The sequence below is a fragment of the Pezoporus occidentalis genome, unplaced genomic scaffold (assembly GCF_034315485.1).
Source record: "Pezoporus occidentalis ecotype Australia unplaced genomic scaffold, CSIRO_AGI_Poc_V1 ctg19, whole genome shotgun sequence".
NCBI classification, from domain to species: domain Eukaryota; kingdom Metazoa; phylum Chordata; class Aves; order Psittaciformes; family Psittacidae; genus Pezoporus; species Pezoporus occidentalis.
The window spans coordinates 13,239,664-13,265,167 of record NW_026913748.1 but is presented as its reverse complement, the minus strand read 5'-3'; the positions used below and the strand labels follow the sequence as shown (position 1 = coordinate 13,265,167).

At 38.3% G+C, this 25,504-nt stretch overlaps 1 protein-coding gene across 9 annotated transcripts in view; it reads right to left on the bottom strand.

The window, feature by feature from the left end:
- Positions 1-25,504, bottom strand: part of ABCC9 (ATP binding cassette subfamily C member 9) — a 73,884-nt gene that overhangs the window by 28,580 nt on the left and 19,800 nt on the right. For 3 of the 9 annotated variants that reach the window (XM_062616861.1, XM_062616860.1, XM_062616859.1), the window contains 16 exons: positions 25,038-25,202; positions 23,340-23,495; positions 20,530-20,664; positions 18,681-18,843; positions 18,012-18,052; positions 17,379-17,521; positions 15,191-15,299; positions 13,673-13,783; positions 12,646-12,718; positions 10,918-11,023; positions 9,318-9,356; positions 6,164-6,202; positions 4,519-4,620; positions 3,044-3,128; positions 2,469-2,549; positions 1,332-1,469 (listed from right to left, as the gene is read on the bottom strand). In XM_062616861.1, coding sequence (XP_062472845.1) covers positions 1,332-1,469; positions 2,469-2,549; positions 3,044-3,128; positions 4,519-4,620; positions 6,164-6,202; positions 9,318-9,356; positions 10,918-11,023; positions 12,646-12,718; positions 13,673-13,783; positions 15,191-15,299; positions 17,379-17,521; positions 18,012-18,052; positions 18,681-18,843; positions 20,530-20,664; positions 23,340-23,495; positions 25,038-25,202 — 1,686 coding nt within the window. The remainder of the gene's footprint in view (positions 1-1,331; positions 1,470-2,468; positions 2,550-3,043; positions 3,129-4,518; positions 4,621-6,163; positions 6,203-9,317; positions 9,357-10,917; positions 11,024-12,645; positions 12,719-13,672; positions 13,784-15,190; positions 15,300-17,378; positions 17,522-18,011; positions 18,053-18,680; positions 18,844-20,529; positions 20,665-23,339; positions 23,496-25,037; positions 25,203-25,504) is intronic. The other 6 variants (XM_062616864.1, XM_062616863.1, XM_062616862.1 and 3 more) reach the window with 5 other exon arrangements.

Below are 25,504 nucleotides of genomic sequence, written 5' to 3'. Positions count from 1 at the left end.
GCCGGGCCGTACCGTCCTTCCAACAGATGTCAGGGTGGTTGAAGTCACCCATGAGAACAAGGGCCTGTGAGCATGAGGCTTTTCCTATCTGTCTATGGAGTGCTTCATCTGCAGGTTCTCCTTGATCACTCGGTCTGTAACAGATTCCCACTGTAATGTCTCCCATAGTGATATTCCCTTTAACCCTGACCCACAAACTCTCTGTGGACTGCTCACCTGTCCCCAGACACAGTTCCACACTCTCCAGCCTATCCCTAACATAAAGGGCAACTCCCCCTCCCCACCTGCCAGGCCTGTCTTTTCTAAAGAGCCTGTAACCTTCCATTCCAACACTCCAGTCATAGGAGCCATCCCACCATGTTTCGGTGATGCCTATTATATCATACCCCCATAGATGTGCACACATCTCTAATTCCTCTTGTTTGTTCCCCATGCTACGGGCATTTGTATAGAGGCATCCGAGCTGAGCTCCAACTGAAGCCAGCTCATTGGCTGGAGCGGCTGGGATATCTCTACATTGCTCCGAGCATTTATTATAGGTGCTGACAACTGACTGGGTGTGTTGGGATGGAATGATGCCCCCCTCCCCCCAACACATCTAGTTTAGAGCCTCCTTGACCAGTCTGGCAAGCCTCCTACCGAAACTGCTCTTTCCCTTCTTTATCAGACCAGCTCCACCAGCCCCCACTAGACCTGGTCTACAAGCTTGGGTCCTGTGTTCAAGACACCCAAACCCCTGACTATGACACCACCCTTTTAACCAGTTAACCTGGCTAATCCTCCTAGCTTTTTTTACGTCCTCCCCTGTATCCTGAAGAATTGATGAAAAGACTATCTGAGCTCCAGAGGCCCTAACCACCTCCCCCAGGGCTCTGTAGTCCTTCTTTATGTTCCCCAGGCTACTACTACCACATGTCTCAGTATTGGTGAGATTACCATTATGGAAATTTCTGTGTTAATTTTATTCAGTATTTTATTAATAACTTCTTCAGTTTGTTGACACAGTTGATAAATTTCTATAAGCCATGCTTACTTGTACTTGTAAAAAGCATGGGCAAGACATAATAAGTAATAGTCATATTTTCAATCAAGTCGTAATTCTCTGGTGGCTTTCAATAAAAAAAACCTGCACAAATAATATAAAAATAAAATTGCTCCTTCTATTATAAGATCTATATTATATAAAGTGGCAGTTAGCCACATGACATATGGAATTAAGAAGGAGAGACTCTATTACAGAGAAACGTAGTGATCTCATTAAGTGTCATGTTGCTAACTTCAAGTGGACGTTCCTCATTAGCAAATCTGCATCATGGCATCTCTTCTCTTACCCAGTCAGCATGTGGTAGATATTGTAACTTATGTGTCACCAGAACAAGAGTCCTCTTGTCTTCTTGCAGAAACTTCAGAATCCCTTCCTGCATTAAATGGTCACTTAGGTGAATATCCAGTGCAGAGAATGGGTCATCCTGTAATTAAATAAAAATAAAAAAATATATTAGAACAGGATACAAAAATTGGTTTTATTTCTTTCAAGAGTTTTTCTTTTTAATAGAAAGCATTTGCTATTACAAACGTTTCATCACTCTAATGGCTTAGACCCAGTCAGAAAGCTGCACTATGAAAGTAAGCTATAATCCATTGCTCTTCAGTTCATAGCAATGGACTCAGTTTTTCACATCTAGGTGTGTTCAGTGCTAGGGCCACACTGACAGTATGGAGTCATCCTGCTCAGGAAAACCAGAACTGAAATTACTCATACAAATTTGAGAATGCCAGGATCCAGAGCCAAACTTAGGCCTAATTTTGATGGGAAACTGACACAGTAAAATTAAAGCAGAGTTAGGAACTGTTCTAATGTCCTCCAAAGTAAGCTGCAGATGTGTCAGTCTTTGAGTGAGTGTGGCTACTAAAAAGACAGATAAGGATGTTAATATGGAAACACTTTTTCTCTAAGAATAGAAGTTCTTGGTTGATTTTGAAGAGGCTCAAACAGCCCTTCCATGAACAATAACCTCCTGAAATTCCTGACATGTCCTGAAATAAGTAACAGAGAAGGAAAAGTTTGTCCAAATTCACAGCACTCTGCACGAGAGTGCTGAACCCTCAGTCTGCTCATTGCTCACAAGTAGTTGTATTATGGTGCTTTTTCTTATCAGAAGTCCTGCTGATTTCAGTGGGACTATGTTGATAGCAGGTCACCACTGACACTGTGCAGAAGTTAAAACAATCTGTTCTACTCTTCCAGTGCTAATCTCTGTAGGAAATCCCACCTTCACCAGCCTCCCAGTATGTGCTGACGCTGCCTCTGGTGGATGTTTATTTGCTAACTCTATAATTTGGATCTGGAGTTCAGTACAAGTCCCTTTAGTTTTCTAATCTAACATACATTTTTCTAAAGCTAAATATAACGAATGACAGTTTTATTACTAACTTTCCATGCTCCACGTGAAAAAGAAAAATCTTACCAAGAAGACAATGTTGGTGTTCTGATAGAGTGCTCGAGCTACACAGATTCTCTGTCGTTGTCCGCCACTTAAATTAATCCCCTAATGAATATAATGGATGAGAAATACCCATCTTTGAATAAACATCATGATAGGACTTTGGAAATGTGATTTTCTTTACAACTGTGTAGAGTTAAATAAAAATAAAAAGCTTCATTAAAATGCTAATGCTGTTGATAAACAAACATAATCCTCATATAACATCAGAAGAAAAATTATTACTCAGCAACTAATTATGGATAAGTGTAAATTATGAAGAGCTTCTTTAAGCACAGAAGGCTTCTTAGATTGAAAAATGCAACCAATACTAGCATCAAATTCCGCAGACAGAACATAGGAGACTCATCAAAAAAATACCATTTGAGAAACATCTGGAGAAGGAAAATGGTTTCAACTCTTTTTCAGTAACTCCTGGTGTATTACAATTCTCTGTCAGGTTGGAAGCCTGATACAGACTTGATCTGTCTGAGTGACATCAGAGAGCACCCTCTTAATACTTAGTCTTAAGCAGACAAAACCGCATTTATATTATTTACCCTTTCTCCAATTTCTGTCTGATCACCAAATGGCAATAAGTCAATGTCAGGCTGCAGAGAGCATGCATCTGTAACAGCTTTGTACCTGTAAAAACAACATGAGCATTGTAATTGATTAATCAGCCACTTACTTTGTTAACATAAAAGCCTCCAGCTTGAATTTACTGCCAAGTTATTATGGCTCTGATGGTCGGGTAATTGCAAAAAATTAATGGGGCAAAATGATTATTCAGTGACTAATCATGGAGCATTGTAAACTAAGCATCTAAAACTTGACATTTATTAGAGATCTTTATTGGCAAGCCTGCTTTTTAAAGATTCAATTATGTAAGTTATTGAGTACATTCCTCCTTATCATGGAGCTGCTTTGCTGGACTCCAGAGTATCTGAAGCCATTTTTCAATGTGCTATTATTTTTTCCCTTTTAGATGCCCCTTCATTTACTTCTGTGTGATATTACAGAACAAATACATCCTTATGATCTTGCCAGAACCAGGAAAACACTTGCAAAACCGTGAAATTTGTTGTTAGATTTCTAGGTCTGTGGGGTATTGCAGATGATCTGCTGAAATGAGATTATTTGAGTGGTGTAATTCAGCCTGGCCCTTTTGGTATGCTTGAAGTTAGGCTGACGGATGCAGTAGCTGAAGCATCTGGTCCCTGAAATTTTAGATACTTATCTGGATTTTAAGCTACTTGCTAACTTTTACCAAATAGGATGGAGTCATACATGTTAACAAAGTGCACTCTGAGACGAATGAGATGTATTTTTAATAACTTTAAACAGAGAGAGTGTTGCCTTTGAAAACATCAGCAATTTGTTTTCCTCGAGCCAAGTCACTTTTTCCACTGCATTTGTCAGCTGACCTTTTCGAAGAACACAGGAAGCAAGTGCTGGATAGGAACAACAGAAGCCATGTAACTCAGCTTTCACACTCCTTTCTCCTGTATTTCTCAAGGAAGAATTAAGGTTATTTTCTTGAGGCACCCTATCTTCATACATGCAGGGTTTTTGTAAAGTGGCTACTCCAGTAACTTGATCACAGCAGGATTAGCACATAAACTCAGTGGAAACATGCCTAGAATCCCTATTTCCAGATTCCTCTGGCAACCTCAGGCTCCATTAAACAAAACAAAAACATGTCAGTAGTCTTCAAAGATGGGATTCATCTCACCTAACTTTAGCTGCTTGAAAAATACACATATGGCTTCCGCTGTATTCCATGGAGAGCCACTGCTGTTGTGTGATTTCTCACAAACATCTTAGACATGCACTCTGGTTGGAAGGGGAGACTTGAAAGACTGATTTAAAACAGAAACCTTCCCTTGACATGGGTAAAGTCAGGTTAGCTAAATCTCTCTGTGTTATTGTCCATTGATATTTTTTGGAACCTACAAACTTCTTCCAGAAGGAGAAGCCAAAAAACCCTTTAGAAGAAGCTGCCAGCTATTTTTGCAAGGGAGTTGATATTTACCTCTGCTTATTAAATGGGCTCCCAAAGATAATGTTTTCCTCCACAGTTGCATTCAGCAGCCACGGCTTCTGAGCTGCATAAGCCACTGAGTATCGGTTTCTGCTGCAGATAGATAAAGAGCATTAGTAAAAAGCAAAGCATCCATATTATGAAATGTCTGAAAATTGGTTTAAAATTACTTTTATGAATGTGCATTCATAGAAATACAGTGAAACACATAGGCCAAGCAACTGTTACAAAAGTGAAGGGAAGGATTTTAAGTTAGATTCTTCTGTTAGAACAGCACCCACTCTCACCTGATGGCAAAATCTACACTCTCAGTTGTATGCTATTCTATACATGGATGGTACCTACCTCAATCTAGTAAGTGAAATTTCAACCCAAAGGCAAATTATAAATAATCAAAATAATTAAATTCTCACAAGAATAGATTTTTTTTTTTTTTTCTCTAACATCATAACAGGTAAGGAAAAGGCACTGTTCTAATGGCATTGGTACACTTGACTTGCTGCTTTCTGAACTTTTAGATTCTTTTACATGGCCATACACACAAAATACTTCTTTCTTAGTGAATGCTTTTTTCCTTTAAGTCTTTAGATCTTCAGTGGATTAATATGATGTTGGAAAAGAGGGCAGTTCAATACAGGTTAGGAAGGAATCACTATAATCTCCCAAGTATTTTTTAGACATACTTTAAACATGTTTAAATACCTAATGATGTGTTAAATAGGGATATGAAGAGTCGTTACGTCTGGTGGTTTTGCCTATGTACAGCAGCAAAAAAGGTCATGTCATTTTAGACATTTTCCTAAGATGCCCAAGACATGTGAGGAAGGTGATGTGAACTGGTACCAGCTTGTGGATCTGAACACCCATCTTCCTTCTCAGTCTCTTTGACAGTATTTCTTCCAACCAACCATTTGATACAGCTTTGTGTGTAAGCATCTAGGAATTGCTGAGAGAGAAGGTGCTAGAGTATGAGAAATAGCTAGTTAGAAGCAGCCAGTAGTATCCCCAGAATTTTAGGAGTTTTAGCAGTTCAGTATGCACTAGTATGAAATCTGCCTTCAGGGTTATCAGGTAGCAAATCATGATGTGGGCTCCCAACCACAGCTATGTGTGCCACTACTTCTCTATCATTTATGACATGTTTTCAGTTTAGTTTGTCCTTTTCAACTTGCAGGCCCTTTCTCTAAAGCTAGGGCTGGAGTCACCACTTGCCTTCAGCAGGAGCACAACCAGCTCCCTTTCTTGCTCCATCACACGACTGTCAAACTGGGTTACAAGCAGCACGAAACCCAGTGCTGATCAGAAAATATGCAATCACATGGGAGAGTACATGTAATGACGTCTTACATCTGAAGTCCTGGCATGCAAGATATGGAGCACACTAAACTCCCAGCAATGTCAAATGGGAGCTGAGAGCACTGAACATCTTTCAGACAAGACTGAGGTAGTGGTACAATGGCTGGAGAAGATTGGGATCCACTAGGTTTAACACAACCTGTCGGTTAATCATAAGGTAAATGATCATCAACACAAAAAGAAAACACAGAGACGGCTGAAGGCTACAAAGATGAAGGTTTGAGGAAATTCTGAAGGAATGAATGAGTGTATTATGATACACTAAAAACAGAAACAATACCTTCTGGGTGCTTCAAAAGAAGATTCAGTTTCATTTACACTGTAAGTTACGATAAATGACATTTAGTAAGCAGAAGCTAGAGAATAGCATTTTGTGCTAGCTTTACATATGGAAACTGGAGTTAAGTACATATTTTAAGGACTCAACATCAGTTTATTTTTTTTGTTGTTGTTGCTCTTAAAGGGAAAATAATTTCTAAGTAAAAGCATAGATCTTTTCTAAATACAACAGTTTCATATCTATAGTGCACAGTGGCTAAACAGGCAAGTTATGTTATGAAATGCATTAAAAAGGAAAAGTGTATTGCAAAGCCTATTAAAAATGGAATTACTAATACTGCCCGGGCATATAAAAGGTTGACAAGCAAATCAGTTAGCTTCTTCACACAGACCTGCAAAAGTTGGCAACTACTGTCAAATTTCTCCTGGAGCAAAGGTAAGCTTTGCAGATACACTTTTGAATCAGAACAGATTTTGAACCTGTTTATAGCACTGCATCAAGCCATGCATGGCACTATAACACATAGTTCCTTGTCAACCTCCACTTCTTAAGGATCATATCCATGAAATATGTTTTGAAGAGCATGCAGTAGCAGTAATAACATGGATGACTTTGCAGTTCCCTCTGTTAATTGACTTAATAACAGTGTTGAGGACATGAAATGGTAGTCAAACCAGTTCTGGACCAGCAATAGGGCTCATGTCCAGGCATAACGACACATCACTGCAAAGTGCAAAACCTAAAAGAGTAAGTTTATGCCAGGTAAATGAAAGCAGGCATTATAAGGGACTAGAAAACTGATACTGATGTATTATTTGACTGACTTAAAAAAAAAAAAAAAAAAAAAAGGAAACAAACAAATCCTCCTCCCCCAAGTCTATGAATCGTCCAGATGAAATATTTTACTGCTGAGAGAGAAATGTCTGCTTCTTGCTGGGGTATCAGTAACTGCAGCTGCACTTATAAGCAGAGGATCCAAGTCTGGCAAAGGGCATAAAAATTCTAATAGCAGAGCCCTTGTAATGCCAGACTTATGTATGCACCTTCCCAAAATGCCGGAACTAAAACATGTTCCTTTCTTTGCTGCACATCAGCTCTCTGAGAACTTTGATAATTCATGCCTCCTAAAGGACACAGTCAGTGGGTTTCCTTCATGCACCAATCAAAAGATTCTACATCAGAGGTGAACAGGCCCTGCTGGTTATCTCAGAAGAACTATAAATTGAGGCTGAAAATAAACATGCCTTCACTAGAGTTGGTCCTTTATTCAGCAGAAGCTTCCAGTCTTCTCTACAATGGAAACAAGTTACAAGAAAGCAAAAGATGGGTTCTAAAGAGAGATTTGAAAGAGGCTGGAAATTAGGTCAAGCCAAACAAAAAAGAAGACGACCTAAATTTTCTGTGTTGAAAAGCCCTAAGCTTTTATCAGCAGAGCATTTGAACGGTAAAGAAAGGCACAATGCTTTCATGTATACATTTGGGAGTGCCCTGTAAAGTACAATTTAACAAAAACTGGACACAGCCTTGCAAGACTTTTTGCAGTTCAAAACCAGATTTAATATGCTTGTCATTATAATCAAATAGATTATTTGAGTGAGTATTTAGGATCTCAGTTTCTTAAGCACTTCTTTCTTGGTTTCTTCTTTCATTCCATGCTTAGCTTGAAAAATACATTTTCATTCTCCCAAATTACAAGATTTCTGTGAGAATCCACATTCAGTAATAATCTCATGAATAAACACATGTAAGATTTTTACTGAACTGGGGCCCTCACAAATAAGGACATTAAGTATTTGGTCTTATACTTCATCACTCTACTGACTCTGAAAGAGTGATGCATGCGATTGCAGAGCATGGGAGTGGGCTGAAACGGAAACTCCTGAGGTTTTTAAAAAGAGTATTTTATTTGCCCACTGGGATTAGTAATCTTTGCTTTAATTGCCTTATTTATTGAAATGTGGCTATTTATACTTATTTTTTATCTGTACCATAAAATATACATATTCCCTAAAATGGGGCATGATAAGTTCAAGTCTGAAACAGTAGGAAAGACCAAACAGTAGATGAATTAGTCATTTTTATAGGATTTTGAATATATAAGATAAAATAAAATAGATATAAATCTAAATCAAGGTTTTAAAGAAAAGTCAAAAAGAAGTTTGAATCACTTTTAACATTAAGCTCTGGACTTTTAAAAATAGACTAATGCGTCTCTAACCAGGCCTGGATTCCATTGGCCTACAAAACGCAGAGGAAGGAGAATAAAGGGATAGAAAATCTCTAGGATATCACTGTAAAAGCAGAACAAACCACCTCTTCTGCTAATATAGTCTAGAAATTTGAGGCAAGACAAGGACCAAACGTCTACACAAATACTATCCAGCACAACAACCTCTTTGCACGGAAACCAGTTCAATGTGCAGAAAATGTATACCAGATAAAGGGCTTCCACTTAGCTACTCTTCCCTGCTTGGCAGATGGAGACTATTCTGACTGTTCAGCTTGGTGTGCATGAGGGGAATATATGTCTCTGCATATTCCCCACATCTGTTCCTGTACAGACTTAATAACTGAGATCTGAAACAACATCAGCTGAACCACTGCATCCTGACAGCTTATGCTTCAGTGTTTAAGAAGTTTCTCTAGCTGATTGTGCACTGGGAAAACAAAAAGGCAGCTCCTTCTCTAAGGCCTGTAATATGTCTGAGGCATATCTTATATAAGTGGGGAAGAACTGAGACCTGGCCCTTAAGATTTACCCTGGCCAAGATCTCTTACAGAAAGTTACATTAAGATGCTGTCTTTCCCTAAGATCCCAAACCAGTGCCAAACTTAGCAGCAGGGCATACAGCTCTCACTGCAGTCAATCACAACAGCAACAGGGTATTCAAGCCCCATGATGGGCTTTCACAATGATGCATTACAGGATTACCACAATATAGCGGGCTGTTACATTGTGTTATAATGTTTCCATCATTACTATTATTGTGTTATTATACCTGAATTTGCTGGGGAATTCACTTAGCCTGCATTTCACCCCTGGATCAGTAGCCGCATTAGTCATGCATGTGGAGTCACATGGAAAGGGATTTAAGAGTGTAAATAGGACCTTTATTATGGTTTTGTAAAATACAGGATCCACTTGGTTAAATACCTGAAGTATCCTTCTGTATTCATCTGTCTGTCAGGCAGTCTGAAATTATCAGCAGAACATAACTGTGTTTGCATCAGCTATATCACAGTATCAAGTTGTAGTTTGCAATGAAAAAAGTCACTCAGTAGGGCCTGAGATGCTTGCTAAAACTTGAGTTGCCTCATTATGTACAGACTGCTAATCAACTGACAATGATCTTAATATCTCTCAAACAATGTGAAACTCATACAATATTTCATAAACTTCCATTAATATCTTTCTAAGATTTTCTCATTTTCTCAAATATTCCCAAAATTTCATATCTTTCTATAGGAAAAATGTGAGCATTTTCAAATATATCTTTAAAAACAATTGTGAGAATAATTTTAAGGTACACTCTACTCATTCCTTGTATTTTAACTACTCAGAAAAAAATGCCAGATTGTGATGTCAAAATCTTCATTATATATCCCAAAGAAATTAACTATGATAAGACACATATTTATTTTCCTTCAAAGCTTAAACTCACATATAGTTAAAGTTAGTCTTGCCTTGGCTCCAAGTGTACCTGCTACTCCAGTGAGATCATATGTTTAGAATAGCAATCAGTGAAATATAGCTAGAGAACAAAAATGCCATGCATACTAACACAGGAGAAGCAAAAAAATCCAGCTTGCAACACTGCTGTAAGAAAAAGATGACAGACGAGGTCACTAGTCAAGGGATGGGGCACCTAAATATTGGTCTCTGTGACAAAATTAACCCTTTCTCCTTGAAAAGCTAATTAAGAAGAGTTTGGATTGATAGTTTAAAGGAAACAGAATTGATCTTTAAAATCAAAGAACAAGCCTTGAGGTTACAGCACATCCCTTCCACTGATTCTGCCCTGCCTAGGCTGGAAGTGTAGTTGCTGCCCCACTTAGTTTCTGTAGGAAGTTCTCATTCACTGGGTCTGAATCCATGTGGATCCCAAGGCCTGACCTCACTGGCAGTCCCTCTTCAGCAACAGCTTCTTCATAGCCTTTACTCTTTAGGTATTTGGCATTCTCAGGCTGCTTTCTGAATATGTTACTGTGAAGGGTAAGTGAGGCTTGGGCAGATACCAGAGAAGTGGAAAAGCATTGCTCACGTGTTTGTTGTTATATCACCTGTTCTTTTCCAGCAGCAGCATTACTGAGTAAGAAATACAACCTTCTGGGTATGCTGGTGCCCTACGCATACTACTTGACTGAAGAAGTTCCATCCTGTCATGCTTCCACTGGTGCATACAGTAGCATCATAACAATGCTGACTTCAATTATAGTGAGTATTGAAGCCTATTTGATAGCAGGAATAGTATATCCTTTCTATTCAGATCATTTGCTAGGTCTAATATTAGATATTAATTGTCAGATTAACCTCTTTCTCTTCCTGAGGCATTTTGTTCTGCCTGCTCTGAACCATGGCAAAACAACACAGAAAATCCTCAGTAAGTTTGCAGGTAACTTATTCCAGTGAAGATCTGGGTGATAAAAATCATTCAACATGCAGTTCTGAGACATCAAGTTCACCTTTCTCACAGCAAATCCCAACTACCTCCTTCTTAAATGAATACAGGAATTAGTGGCTATATGAAACATACTTGCTCCAGTGAACTTTTCCTTCCAGTGTCTGCATCTCTCCCAGTATAGCAAGTAGAAGTGATGACTTTCCACAGCCAACTTGACCCACAATCATTGTCATCTGACCTATGAGAATAAGAATAACAAACGCATTTTCAAGAAAGGAAAAAACCTCAAGTCGACAAGGCCCAAACAGATCCAGTTCTAGATCATTTGAACTAGCTGGTTAAATTTGTTAGCATCCACTACATAAATGGGCAATATTGCATGTATTAATCTATGGAAATATATAGTAATGAACAGTAAAAGTACAGACTAATCTCCAAAGGAATAAGACTACTACTTTGACATACTTTATCACATGTATGGGACCCTGTTATTGTATGGAAGTTATGTAGGGTCAAACGATACAACATGGGGAGTGTCTATCCAGTGTGGGGTTGCATGTAAATTTGGGCCAATCTATTAAAAGTGACCAAAACTGAAAGAAGATCCATTGCTCTCTTCTGTTTTGCTGTACTCCTCCTTCCCTCCCACACCACCTTCCTATTGCAATAGTACTTCTCAGATGTTCCCAAAAACTAATTCCCAACTCATTAACTGTGCTAGCTAGTGCATTTGCCAGGTAAGCTTCTTGCCAGCTAGGGAGTTATGGGTCTTATTCCTTCCAAAGGAGGAAATCTCTCAGGCTGGAGCATCCAGCTTGGGTACCCATGGCCTTAGATAATAATTCCTTCAAGCAAAGACCTTCTGCTGGTGTCATATGAGGCACTGGGCCAGCACAAAGAAATATTCATATATTTCTAGGATACCTAATGCTACAGTGAAAGATGTGATACAGACTTTGGGAATATTTAGTACTTATATGTAAAATGTGTCAACATAAAGTAGTAAGCTGTTTTAAAACTAAGTACTTGATAAGACATAAAAATAACAGACTATTTAATAACATGATATATCAACAGGTGGGAATTCTACAGCATTAATAATGATTACCATCGCCGCCACCACCACCACAATAATAAGAAATAATAGTTGCTACTTTTCACATTTACTATGCAAGTCTTCCAAAACAAATAAATGTTTTGTAAACCTGTGGAACTTCCAGGTAATTGAGGATGCAAGAAATTACAGGAATTCAGCTGGACAAAGATATATTCTTTGAAAGAGAAAATAATTGAGGATTTCTTGATAGACAAAATGCATAAGGCTCAAAGAATTTTCTGAGATTAAAACAGTTGTGAACTGAGAGACTGTAAAGTTGAAGAATGGAAGGAGAAGTATGACTTCTGCGCCCCTGTGCAGGCACTGGTAGCCACTGCTGGAAATAAAATACTGAATTAGATGGACCCTTGGTTTGAATGCGTGTGGAGCTCTCCCTCATTCTTCTTTTTAAAGTCTATTAAAAATAATAACAATTTTTTTTATAACCACCTTTTGATATTTATTCTTACTCAACTTTGTTCCTGCTATTATAAAAACTGTAAAGGTATATACAAATGTAATTTATTTCTTATTTATAATACTTTAAGTATTCTATTATATATATTATGGGTCGATATTGAATATATATTATGGGTCATAGCTATATGACCAATACAGTTCATGATCTTGTATACATTTTTAACCTTAATTTTTTCTTATAAAAATCTTAATGCATGGTTTTCTGTTTCTCACCACATCAAGGAATGGGATTAATAACAATTTAATATTACATATTTCATGATTGAGGTATACATTTATCCTACCTGTTGGGATTCTAATGTTTATGTTGGACAGTGTCGCTAAACCACTTCCCCATGAAAAGTACCCATTGGTCACCTACAAAACAGTTACCATATGTCAGTTACACTAACACATGAGGAAAATGAAAAAAAGAACATTTAGTTTGGATTCAAAATATGTTACTAAAATAAATCTGTGCTTAATAGACGTGGTGAGGCAGGCTTATAAACAAAACCAAACCCAAAGTTAGGTTAGTAAACATTGCAAAGCCCAGAAAAGTTTGTGAATGTTATGTACACAAGCATATATACTGTATGAAACGCAATAAAGGGATGATCTTGAGCTGATCTTTTTTTACCAAATATTTTCATTCTGTCAAGCGTAGAATAAGAATCGTAAGACCTCACAGGTGATAAATAGCATAGCTTATCAAGGAATGAATCACTCTGCATATTGTGATATATAGCCACTTGTGAATGTATTCCCAAAGTACAAATAGAATATTCATAAGGTTTAGGCTGGACAAAAGTAAAGTGTTCCCTAGTGGACCCTCCCCTTTTTATGCAAACTTCCTGACAGGGCCATGAAACGTTCTTTGCACAGAGCACATATATGGGGAAAAGCTGGCAACATGACTTTAAATACTGTCATAATAAATGACACCTCAATAATAATTGTCAAAAAATGACTCAAAAGTTTTGTCTTGGTTCTAACAGTGAAAGAGCAGTGCATGGAGGGAAAGTGAAAAAAAAAAGTGTATTAATTTCTGCATTTCAGATTGTCTAAGTTTTGTTCCTTTTGTTCCTCTGATGATGCCTCTTTGTTTCGTGATAAGACAGGGAATATCTATAAAGACCTCATCAGCAGCCAAATCTTCTCACTTAATTTTTTGCCAAACTGCTAATTTATTTAGAGGCTTGCTCATACAATGGGCAATTTGCCTTTGGAAGAACAGCACCATCTGTTCAACTATCTGTTGGGCACTATCTGGTACTGTGCAGAGGGACCTACTTCTTGTAAAGAACAAGACAATATTTTCAGTGTTACCACCTTGATTGCAATATCATCTATCTCCACAGGACGTGTTTGCTTCCTTGTTGGCTGCTCATAGCTTTCAAGCTGATACCTTAAGGGCTGCCTCCTGTTGATGGCCTTGGTGTGCTACATAGTGAAATGAAGAAAGGAGAAAAGTTGGAATTCTCAGGAGAGTATAGCATTTGGTTTCCAATAAAACAAACAATCCATTCCCTTTCTTACCACCATTCTAGGTGAGAAGAAGAAACCAGTGTTTTTCAACATCCGTGATAATAAAGACACCCTATTGTGATGCACATAGGGTAATGTTTTAAACACATTCACTGAAGCATAGGAAATACCTGATTTTTGGTTTCCCATGCATAACCATCCCAAACTTCAGCTTTCTCATCCTCCTCAAACCGCTAGGTAAGTCTGCCCCACCCTCCAAACTGTCAGTAAAAGTGTAATGATACGCAGTTACCAGTTTGGTTATTGCAAGCAGAATAGCTACAGGAGCAAGAAGCATATCAAATTAGCTTGTGCAAAGTACCTCACTAATGCATAACAGGGATTATGGAACTAGCTCGTTCAGAGCTACCTGTGGTATTCATGAGTGCCACTGTATTGAGCTAAATTGGTGTAATCTTAGTGATTCCTTATAGCTGGGCTGTATACAGTGATTGATTTAACCTTTACAAATATTACCTTTAGTTTTCCCTCTCCTCATCATCTAGACTGTCTCTTTCTGTATGGCTAAGCAAAAGGTGGACAAGAGTAATAAAACAAATGCTGAAACAGTTTAATTTTTGTTCCCTTTATTATAATTGCTGACCCAGAAAAACATTCTTTCAGGTTTGTAAACTAATGTAATTCACTCCAGAATAAAACTTATTTTGTGCTAATCCTTTCTTTCTGTTGCTGTCTACAAGTTTCAGTCATGTTTCAGTGTATGTAATCAGATTGAAACAGGTGAAATATCTAGTTTTAGAAAAATGTCAAAATGAAAAAAACACTGGCTTTTCCCAAATCATCTCTCTTGCGTTATTTCTCTCTTCATATTTTACTCAAATTCACTGTACGTTTAGCACTCCAGAAAAAGAATTTTGGAACTAATTCCTATTTCACAAAGTTTGGTGTTGTTTTTCCCACCTCCAATTCTCAAGATGTAGGAATTGGTGTAGGTGTAGGAATTCCCAGAGTAATTGGTCCTACCTAAAGATGCTCAACGTATGATGGGTTGCACTGGTAATACATGGTATAAACCCCATCAGTTTATGATCACAGGAAATGCATGAATTTGAACCATGTGCAAATGTGTTGGTGTGTTATGGGGTTTTTATAACTGCTGGCACTTCAGCAACGCTTACATGTGTTTGGGGGACCCTTCATGTCATAGAAAAACAGAGATCCTGACATAGGAGGCAAAACTGGTTTATATTAGAGTCAGACTAAAAGCCAAAACTCACAAGCCCTATCAGCTTGGCCAGTGGCCTTGTATAGGGCTATATGGCCTCTCTGCTTTGAAATTCATTGTCATAAATCAGAACTTACAAGTCCTGTGTGCTTCTTACAGGATTCATAAGCTACAGAGCTGTCCCCGCCTCTCCAGCTGTCATCTCCAATCTCATCACTCAGGAGAAACTCATTCAACTTCTGTACACTTGAAAGAAAAGAGGACAGTGAGTTAAATAAACCCAGGTTTCCATGAGTACATTTCCATTTTTGTGCAGTTCAGGCAGCAGGACGTATCAGAAATGTTCCAAAAGAAGTTCATAGGATTGGACTGGCTGCCACCCTGATGGCAAGTGAAAATTTATTTCTGTGGAAGGACACATGAAAATAATTAAACTTCATACTGGTAGCTGAGAATGAAGAGGAGAGCTAGTCATGTGAGTGGCACTAGAGCTCTGTGGATATGGTTTCCACCTTGGCAGACTTATCTCTCTGTGCATTTCTCATGCCTACACAAGTCATGATTCATAACTGAGTCATTCACCCACCTACATCCTCTGAAAATGACAATGTGCTAGGTGCATCCTGAACGTAACTTTTGCACAGCTCAGAACAGCCATGGCCAGCCTTGGAGAAATGCAGCAAGAGCTCTTTTGCCTCCTTCTTAAAACTGTCCATTGGGAAATACAGCACACAGGTTCAATTCATTCTTTATTGCAAAAAGATCTGACTGTCTTTCCTTTGTTGAAAGGAAAATTTATATGCCTAACCCCCATACCAGAATTTCAGTCTTAAATAAGTGTGCCAAACAAGAATTTATTCTTGTAGAAGATGAGAGACCTTGTTCTGATCATCTGTCTAAGAAGACATCAACCATTACTTTGCATTTGAATGACCTGAGAAGCTTTCATGGTGTTAGAACTACTCTTTAACATAAAATGGAGATTCTGACCGAAGTATAAGTACCTAATCATAACACAAATGAGTGCATAACTCATATACATGTGATTGATGACACAGCCAGGTGGCCACGCATGCCTTCTTCATCCTTCACTTGCAGGACATGATGCTCATGGGAGAAAGATGTTAGGAAATAAATTTGCCAAAGAGTAACATTTGTTTTGGCAAATATGGTCTTAGGGGTGGCCGGCAGTGTCAAGGAAACTGTACACATCATTTTGATATTAGGACCATGCTAAATATAGTGCATAGTGCATAGGCGGGGATGATTTATGAAGGAGCATTGAGATTTTCCACTAATCAGAAATCATTTTAAACCTAGGGAAAATGTCTCATGTGGCCCTGCTGCTGCTCTGATAAAACTAAACCATATTTAATCATATACATTTCTTTAAAGTGAATGTGATGCTGGTAAATGACAGCTGTGGAGACTGATGTCCCCATGACTACTATTTGTTATTATTGTTACCCACCAAAACCATGCAGTGGCAGCTGAAATGCAATATCTTGCCAATGTCCCTCAGTCTTGGCAAAAAGGAACTGTTTCTGGGTGGGAAGATTAGTTGTGTCCTTGGCATCTGACACCTTAATGCCAGTCAGGTATCAGTTTTTGCCTCGTGGGGCATCCTGGCAGTGTGTGTGTCTACATAACTGCCCCATGACCATCAGCCGTTCCATACAGACCTCTGAAGCAACAGCCAAAAGTCTGAAATTTGACTTACTACCAACCAGCTCCCTTGACATTAACTGCTCTATAGCCCAGCACACAGGAAGTTGTTTTGTTGGGCTGTTTGCAGAAATGAATGCCTGGAACATACTTGTTTCTGATGAAGCAACATTTTTTATGAGTTCCGTTTTGTTTTTTTTTTTTATATCTTTTCCACTTTGTGCCAAATTTTTCGCTGTCCTGTCATGCAGATCTCTAACCCTCACAGATGAAACTCCCAAATATCTGCTTTGCCATGTTTCCTCTCCTGCATCTCTTCCCTGTCATTCAGGGGAAAGGAATTTCTCCTGTAAGAGAAGTCCTGTGTATTTCAGTTTCTTTTGACTAATTCATCCTCCATTGTCCAATGTTCCTCCACCCACTCTGTTTCCTAAAAAAGTCCATGCTAGTGCTAGAATATGAAAATATGGTAAATATGAGCTCAAGACAATACCAAACTCTCCCTTAAAGCCCAATTCACCCTTTGTGGAGGTAGGTAAGAGTTAAGCCAGTTGCTCTTCCTTGAAGCAGCAAGGTCAGTCTTGCAGGTAGAAACACCTTCCCTGTTGTATTACTAAATATAAGTGCCCAAGAGTTGGAGAAACTAGAAGGGCCCCTTACCTTATGATAGCCTTCACAGCAAAGCGAACCACCGTGGAGAGCAGGAACAGTGGTGTGACCAGGATGTGAAACAATGAGAGTGATGCAAAGGCCTGGGCGGGCTGCAGTGGCTTCTCATTGGTATATGCGTAAGTCACAAAGGTCTGTCACATCAGGAAAAGAGCATGTCAGGATAAGGACTCTAGATGGACAAGGACTGCAAGCAAAATATTTTACTCAACTAAGGCCAATAATTATTGGGAATCCCAGTAAACTGAAGATAAAGGTGTCTTCTATTAAAGTGAAAGAGATTTTAAAAACTTGACAGTGATTTCAAGAGATTTACACATTTAAGAATTAAAAAAAAATTCTTTGTAAAGGTTTGTAACTGACTTCAGGGTTTAGAGGAAACACACAACCCATAAAAATCATTAAGAATCTAATAAATCTTACAGTTTTTTTCACAGATGCATAACTATGGTCATACTTCATCCAATTCTGATACATGCTGTCAGCATATTCTGAGTAATGCCCTCAGAATTTGGTCTATGAAGACTCCTTGCTGACCAGCATACCATAGTTCCTCTAGGTCATTAGGCTGAGGTTTAAACATGGCCCTTTTTGTAAGAAAAAGTGAAAAACCCCATATCTTACTGCAAGAACAGCTGCTATTGGTATGGCCGCATTCATAAATACTGTGAAAGAGAAATAAAAAAAGGAACAGATTATATGGAATACGAGAAAACAGTTGTACAATTAGTTGCATGGTGCTAGAAAAATCTAATTATTTCCAATTCAAATAACTGAAACTCCCAAAGGAAAACTGCTCTGCAGGAAGAAGTTTCCTTCCATGACAGAAATCTTAAACACACAAACAAATAAACAAAGGAATTATCTCATTTGCATACTTTAGTGAAGTGGGATAAAAAATTTTTTGTGTTCACAATTATTATGCAACACAACCAGAAGACTACCCTCTCAGCTTTCCTACATTTCAGAGAGTACAATTTATTTCAGACACTGATTTATCTTTGCTATAGTCAGAGCTGCTAATATTATCTGGAGTCTCCTTACTATAAAGCAACTCATAGCTGTAATGTCATAATGGTGGTGACAGAAAACTTGCTACAGAACAATCAGAAGACATGCTTTGTATTTTCAAGTTTCTTTGTCATATATTAGTCATGACTTTTTATTTTAATCATGTTACACACACACAAAATAGTGTCATAGGCACAGCTGTATCTCGCTTTAGTTGAAGTCAGAAGGAATGTTGACATGAAGAACTGGATCCATTTCTGATCACTAAAACCAGTTACTTACTGGACAGAGATGTGTGAAGTGCAAAGGTTTTGAGACTGGTGAGTTCCTTCATTCTTGTTTCTTCCACACTAGTACAAAATATGTGCTCCCAGGCATACAGCTTTAATAACTTAATGCCTTTCAATATCTCATTGGTTTTCTTTAATCTCTCAGTAGAATAGTCCTTAATTTCAAAAGAAAACAAGGATAAGACATTGGTTTGTAGTTTTAATAAAATGCTTTTTTTCCCTTCTGTTGTAAAATTCATTAAAGAGCTATAATTTCATTTGTTTGTGATTTTGTATAGCCTTTCAGTTGCCATACTGAGTAAAACAATATAAAATTCCATGTTCTTTGGAGATACTAAAATGCTTACAATCATGAGGGGAAATTAAGTGACCCTATTCTGAAAAGAAAAATAAAACAAATAATCTGAATCCTTCAAATAGAGGATAAAACTCAGGGAGGTGGATTATTAAGTCAATGATGTCTGCAACAATAGACAGAAGACTACATGTGTGTAATTGCTGATACAAGATCCATTCTGGGATTCATAAAACAGGTAAAGAAAATAAGTGAGATGTTTATTGGAGAGGGACTTTTTACAAGGGCGTGTAGTGACAGGACAAGTGGGAATGGCTTTAAACTGACAGAGGGGAGATTTAGATTAGGCATTAGGAAAAAATTCTTAATGTGAGGGTGGTGAGGCACTGGCACAGGTTGCCTAGAGAAGCTGTGGCTGCCTCATCCCTGGCTGCGTTCAAGGCGGCCAAGCTGGACAGGACTTTGAGGAACCTGGTCTAGTGGAAGGTTTTGGTAAAATCATAATCCAAAAGATGTTATGAGTCAGAGGAACTCAGAGCAAAAAGAAAGATTCAGAATATTTGTCAAATTATGCAAAGATAGATCCTTTGTTGGTATACATTGGCCTAACTCAACAGGACCTAAGTGTGCCGAAGTTTAGATCCATGCCTAGAATCATGGAATCATAGAATCATTTAGGTTGGAAAAGACTTTTAAGTTCATGCAGTCCAATTTCTAACCTAGCACTGCCAAGTGCACCACTAAACCATGTCACTGACACATCTACATGTCTTTTAACTACGGCAGCCTGTTCCAATGCTTGACAACCCTTTTGATGAAGAAATTTTTTTCTAATATCCAATTTAAACCTCCCCTGGCACAGCTTGAGGCCACATATGTATAATTTGCTTACTGAATATTAAGATAAAAAGGACCTTTAAATGTTTGACAAACATCAAAGGTTGATTAAAACAGTTCAAGGGTTGTGAGAATAAAGTTAAAAATTAGACAAAGTACCAGAAAACATTTCTAATGGGTGAACTAAATTAGACAAGAACATAAACTTACAGCACTCAAGAATGTACAATAGATATTAATCCAGCAGTATCAGCTGATTTTTAGAGAATACCAAAGCCTGGGGTGAGAGCATAAAGTCTCTAGCCATTTTAGGGGGCAGTTGTACACATTCCCTAGTAAAGTCCTCCTATAATTTGTCAGTCATATGTACTGTTTCCTAACATCATATGAAATACCACATCTGAATGTAGGAATAACACCCTTCCATGGAATTGAACTGAGACGAAATTGTGCTAGCTGGGTGAAAAATACTCTCTGTAAAGAAGGCAGGTCAATGCTTTTTTTTTCACGTTCTTGTCTGACAAATGTTTGGAAGGAAGAGATACTCACCCACAGAAAAACAGAGAGGGAGAGACGACGGAATTAAGAGATGGCTTGCCCAAACCTCCACAGTAAATGTTCCCTAACAACAAGAATGGAATCCAGTACTCCTGTTTCCCTGTTCCCTGTCATTTCTGGGTGACAAATGTCACTGAAATAATTTACTTACAAGGGTGCTCTTCTGAGCCTCAGCCAACTTTGTAGCTATGAAGTACTGTATTGGAGCTAACAGTACAATGACAGCAGCACCCACCAAGGCACTCACTCCGAGTAAATTATAGAGCAGGATCACACCCATTATTATCTGTGAAGAAAAAAGCAACATGGAAAAAAAATACGGATTTCAGTATGTCAAAATTATAGCAAGAAAAAATATTTGTTATTCTAATAAACAGCTAGATGGTTCCAAGGAATCAGCTGAGCCCATATTTCAGAAGGTCATATTTGGAAAGTGTGGGAAATTAACCCAGAAGCCTTTATTTTTGACATTAACTGCATAGTTTGTGTTACTGCCTAGTAGTTCTAATTCCAGATAAGGTTTCCACAGAACTAAAAGAGACTAAAATGATGGTGCTTTCCCCAAGGCATTTTACAGAATCACTGGCCTCAAGTCTTATTTACATGAGAGCTCCTTACATCACTCTGGAAGTATTCAAAGGTCTTAGGACTGCCCTGAATCACAGCTGCATTCTGTTGTATTGGTCCTCTTGCAACTGGAGACAGAGGCACATCTAAGACAGGTACTAAAGCACAAAGCAGATGTGCAGGCAGTGACACAAACCTGAACTTGGTCATCAATGCCATGTAGCTCTGTAGGAAAATATCAAGATGCTAGCTTAGCTCTGCAAAGAGCTTAGGAACACTTCCCACAAAGGTTTACCTGGGAATGGCTCTGATGACTACTGTGATTCTGGTTTCCAAGTTAATGCAAGCTATACTAAGCAAGTATTTAATTAAAAGCTCCACTTTGTGGTACAGAGATGTCCTCAGTTATAACAGGGCATAGAGATCTAGTTCCCTATTTCTTGTTTTATTTTTATTATCTTTTAAGTCAGTTCTGTCTTTAAATCTGCCTTCTTATTATACAATATCAGAAATAAGGATCAGCAGAGTTCAACATTTCGAAATCATTATTAGCTTTTCAGGTTTCTGTAATGTAAATTAGCATACCTAGATGCCATTTTCTTGGGAGAATAATACAAGGTTACAAGTAGCAATTTGTACTTATGTAAACTGAAGCCTTTACTGCGGGACTGATCCTGCAATTAATTTTTCTTCTTGGTACATAATTTATTTTCAAAGAAAGATATATATGTGTATATATACATACATAATACAATATATATATATAGATGCCATATATTTTCTTAGATTCACCCCAATTGTCAGCAGGCTACAGCTATATTTGACCACATTGGATGGATATAAGTTCAGTATTTGCTACAAGCTGTTCTGCTGCTAAATGGTGGAATATTCCTTGAAGCTCAGCTCCTTTGCATAAGGCAAAACAGGACAGTCCTATCACCCTTTCCAGAGTGGTATAGCTATAATCCAGCTCATATTTACCAAAGGTTATTTTCTACCCTTCTTTTTCCAAAAAACAGCCAATTGAGTTTATCAGGCAGAAAGATATATTACCACAAAATCAGTGTCAGTGTCAGCTACATGGTATTTTGAGAAGGAAGAAGTAAGTATTCACCTTTCAATTGCTATGATTAAGAACTAAAGAGCAGAAAGAACCCTGTATAGCCACAGATGCTCATTCACTGAGTGCACTCAAAAGGTGCAAATTCATGGGCGAATCATCAGAAGCTTCCTCAAGCCAGTGCTTTATAGTAGTGGTGAGGAAGGCCATTACTTTTCTACAGTAGCCGGGGCAGAAATTTCATTGAAGAGACAAATGAGTGGTGAATGTAGACTACATGCAATTTTTCACTAGCCACAGCAAACAAACCACCCGTTCATTGAATAACATTCAAAGTATTAACAGCAACAGTTCCAGATAAACCTGGATGCAAAACACTGACTTAAAATGAAACCCTCTGTATTATTTTTAATTTCCTCTACCATGTAATCTTTTTAGTCTTTTTCTCCAGAAATTGATTTATGACTCTCTAAACCATACCTGATCCATTAGTAATAGTAATATTAGTAATATTGCTATTATAAGAAATTACTGATATAGTTTCAGGAATTTCAGCAAAACAAATCTACTACAAGAGTGGGTTCTATCCCTTTTTAAACTTGTATAATGTCAGCAGGATCACCCATAACTAAAGACCATGCCAATCCCACCCCAAAATGAAAATTCTGAAGGTGCTACAGGAGCCCAAACTTCATGGAAAAATCAGCATGGCTTAGGTGACTACATCATTTAGAACTTCTGAAGGTTCCTTTCAGGCTAATAATCTTTACCTTTCCTTCCCACAGATCTGCCTACAGATCTTTCCCAGCCTGGTTAAGAACCAGACCTTTACAGTAAGTAAGCTTGTTTAGATAAGAGCTCTTCTGAGCATTTTGTGCAGTGCATTGTCAGTGCTGCTGTCAGTCACTGAGCAGGATTCAATTACTTTTCACTCCTACCACAAAACTCAGTTACAAGTGGGCACTGCAAATGCAATATTTAGCGCTGGGCAGATGCCTGTGCTGCTGCCATGTGGCAGAAGTAATAGCAATGACTTTTGGCAGAAGTGGAAGAAATATGAGCCAAGAAAGGATGACAGGTCATTATTCTTAAAGTCACAGACCACACCCGTGACACGGAAATCCTGCTCACAAAGATCCTTTCTCTTCACTGGCCTTCAAAGAGACACTCCCAGCCCTTGGAGGAGATGTTGGGCCACATTTCTGCTTGTTAGTGTCCCTCACAAATGAGTGCGAAGTCCAGGTTCCCCTCTAGTTTTTGTAGTAGTCTCACAGACATATACTCTTTTCAACAAGGCTGGAGGATCTCTGAAATCAGGCCCTTTGATGCTCTACCTGAACAGGCATTGCCCACAGATTGGGGCACAGGAACAAGAACCACATTAATTGATTTGTTTCTATGGCAACCAAGTTATTGATTTGTCCCAGCGTCATCTCTCCCATGGACAAGTTGGATGTAGAAAGCCGCAGGATCTTATTATATATCATTGCCTGCAGGGAAGGAATAAAATGGAAGATATGAAAATGATGTAATTATAAAACAACAGTAGCAGCAGGATGTTTTGAACTGCAGTATCAGTCTTTACCTAACAAAGCCCTTCTCCCAGTCTCTCACCTGAGACAGAGAGAGATATGGAGATAGAGCGAGAGAAAGCACAAGACAGAGAACTGACTTTTAAAAACTCCAATTCCTCTTAAAAGGTTTGTTGCTTAACGCAGACCTAAAACAGAAAAAAATGACAACAAAACATCAAAATTTAGGAGGCAGGGCAAAGATCTTTTTTAACAAACATTTGGTGAGCCTGCTTTTCTGTGACATGGTCTGTCAAAGAGATCTTTGTTTCCAATATGACAGTTAAACTCATGTTATGAAATTCTGATCAGGGTAGGTATGTATTCCTTTGGGTTTCTCTCCTTTACCTATTTCCATAAAATAGGAACCTAACAGGGTTGAAAATTAAACAGGACTTCTACCTACCAGAATTTTCAAGATAAATATTGTGAGCCCAGTTTGCAGCTATGACCAAAATATCAAACACTGAAGCTTCAAGAAAGTTTTTAAAAACCATTTTTTTGGCTCTGTTTTGTCCAAGAGCAAGGTAGATCCCATTGAATTAATCAGAAATGCCTACAGACTATGATGAATTACATCAGCTGCATATGGTTATAAGAGTCCCCATTTTGTTAAGAGGGAACCACAAAAGCACAAGGAAAGTTTGTACTATCTACTCTGGGAGAAGGCAGAAAATGTTTGAAACAGCTACATCAATCAAAGTGAGCACAAAGCTCAAAAGAAGCTTCCACACTGAAATGATATTCCTATGGTTAGTTACATCTGGCAAAGCATCAGTTCCAGCTTCTGTTTTGCACACAGTGCTACTGCTGGCTGTGGAGTTTGGTCTGTGGAGATACCTGCTACAACCCACACACATGCTGAGCTGGAGCTGCTGAGTCCAGTTCATAAATGTGACTTTCACAGAGGGTTAATAGGTGCTGGTTTTGGAGACAGTTTTGCAGATGAATTGCTCCTGTCCCATGTCACAGGGCTCAGTGCAAAAGGGCATAAATACTCAGCATCATCACTCACGATACATGGACCATGTTCCCACAAAACATAGCTCAGCCAAGGTACTCTGCAGATGACTCTATCCACAGTCAGCAGAAGTAACCTCATGAGCAAATGAACAAAGCAGATGTCAGAGCCAAAACAACTATCTTTATATACCTAATGTCATCTGCTATGTTCTTCCATGCACAGAGTGAGTACTACTTCAACATGTAAGTATGATGGGCTTAATTTTTAGCAAAAGCAATTGCTGGCATCACTTTGGCTATGCCAGTGATACTACTTTTCTATATAAAAATACATAGTTTTTGTATAAAGATACATATAGTTTTCTGTATAAAAATATAGTGCATATCTTCTCTTAAACAACTGTTAACAAAGTCTTCAGATAAAGACAAGATGAAAATACAAAGCTGAAGCTATTATTAGTGAATTTCTTTGCAGATCATGGGAACATATTTGCTCACCAGTAAAGCACCTCGTAGGTTGATGCCGGTTTCTGTAGTCACATAATAGGATGCTTGCAGGAATGTCCTCTGCAAGATAAGGGCCAGGAAGAGAAGAACTGCTAAAACATAAACATTCCTGAGGAATTCCTCAGAGGAAAGATATGAATTTGATGGATCCTTCACCTGAAAAGATAGGAAAAAATTCCCAGGCTGAAAGTCAAAAAGCACAGCACTGCACCAGCTACTAAGAAAGAGAAAAATGACTGCTACTGCTGAACCTGGGACAGTGGCATAGGAGGGACTGTATATCCTTGAGACAATGGAAATTCAGTTATTGCAATAGAATACAAAATATTGATGGTATTAAGGGAAAGTTACAGAAGTCAGATTTCTCACTGTCCTATGTATCAAAATCATTTGAATACAAATTACATACTCTATGCACGCTAAAAGACTTGGAACTTTACTTTTAGCAGTTCTAAAAT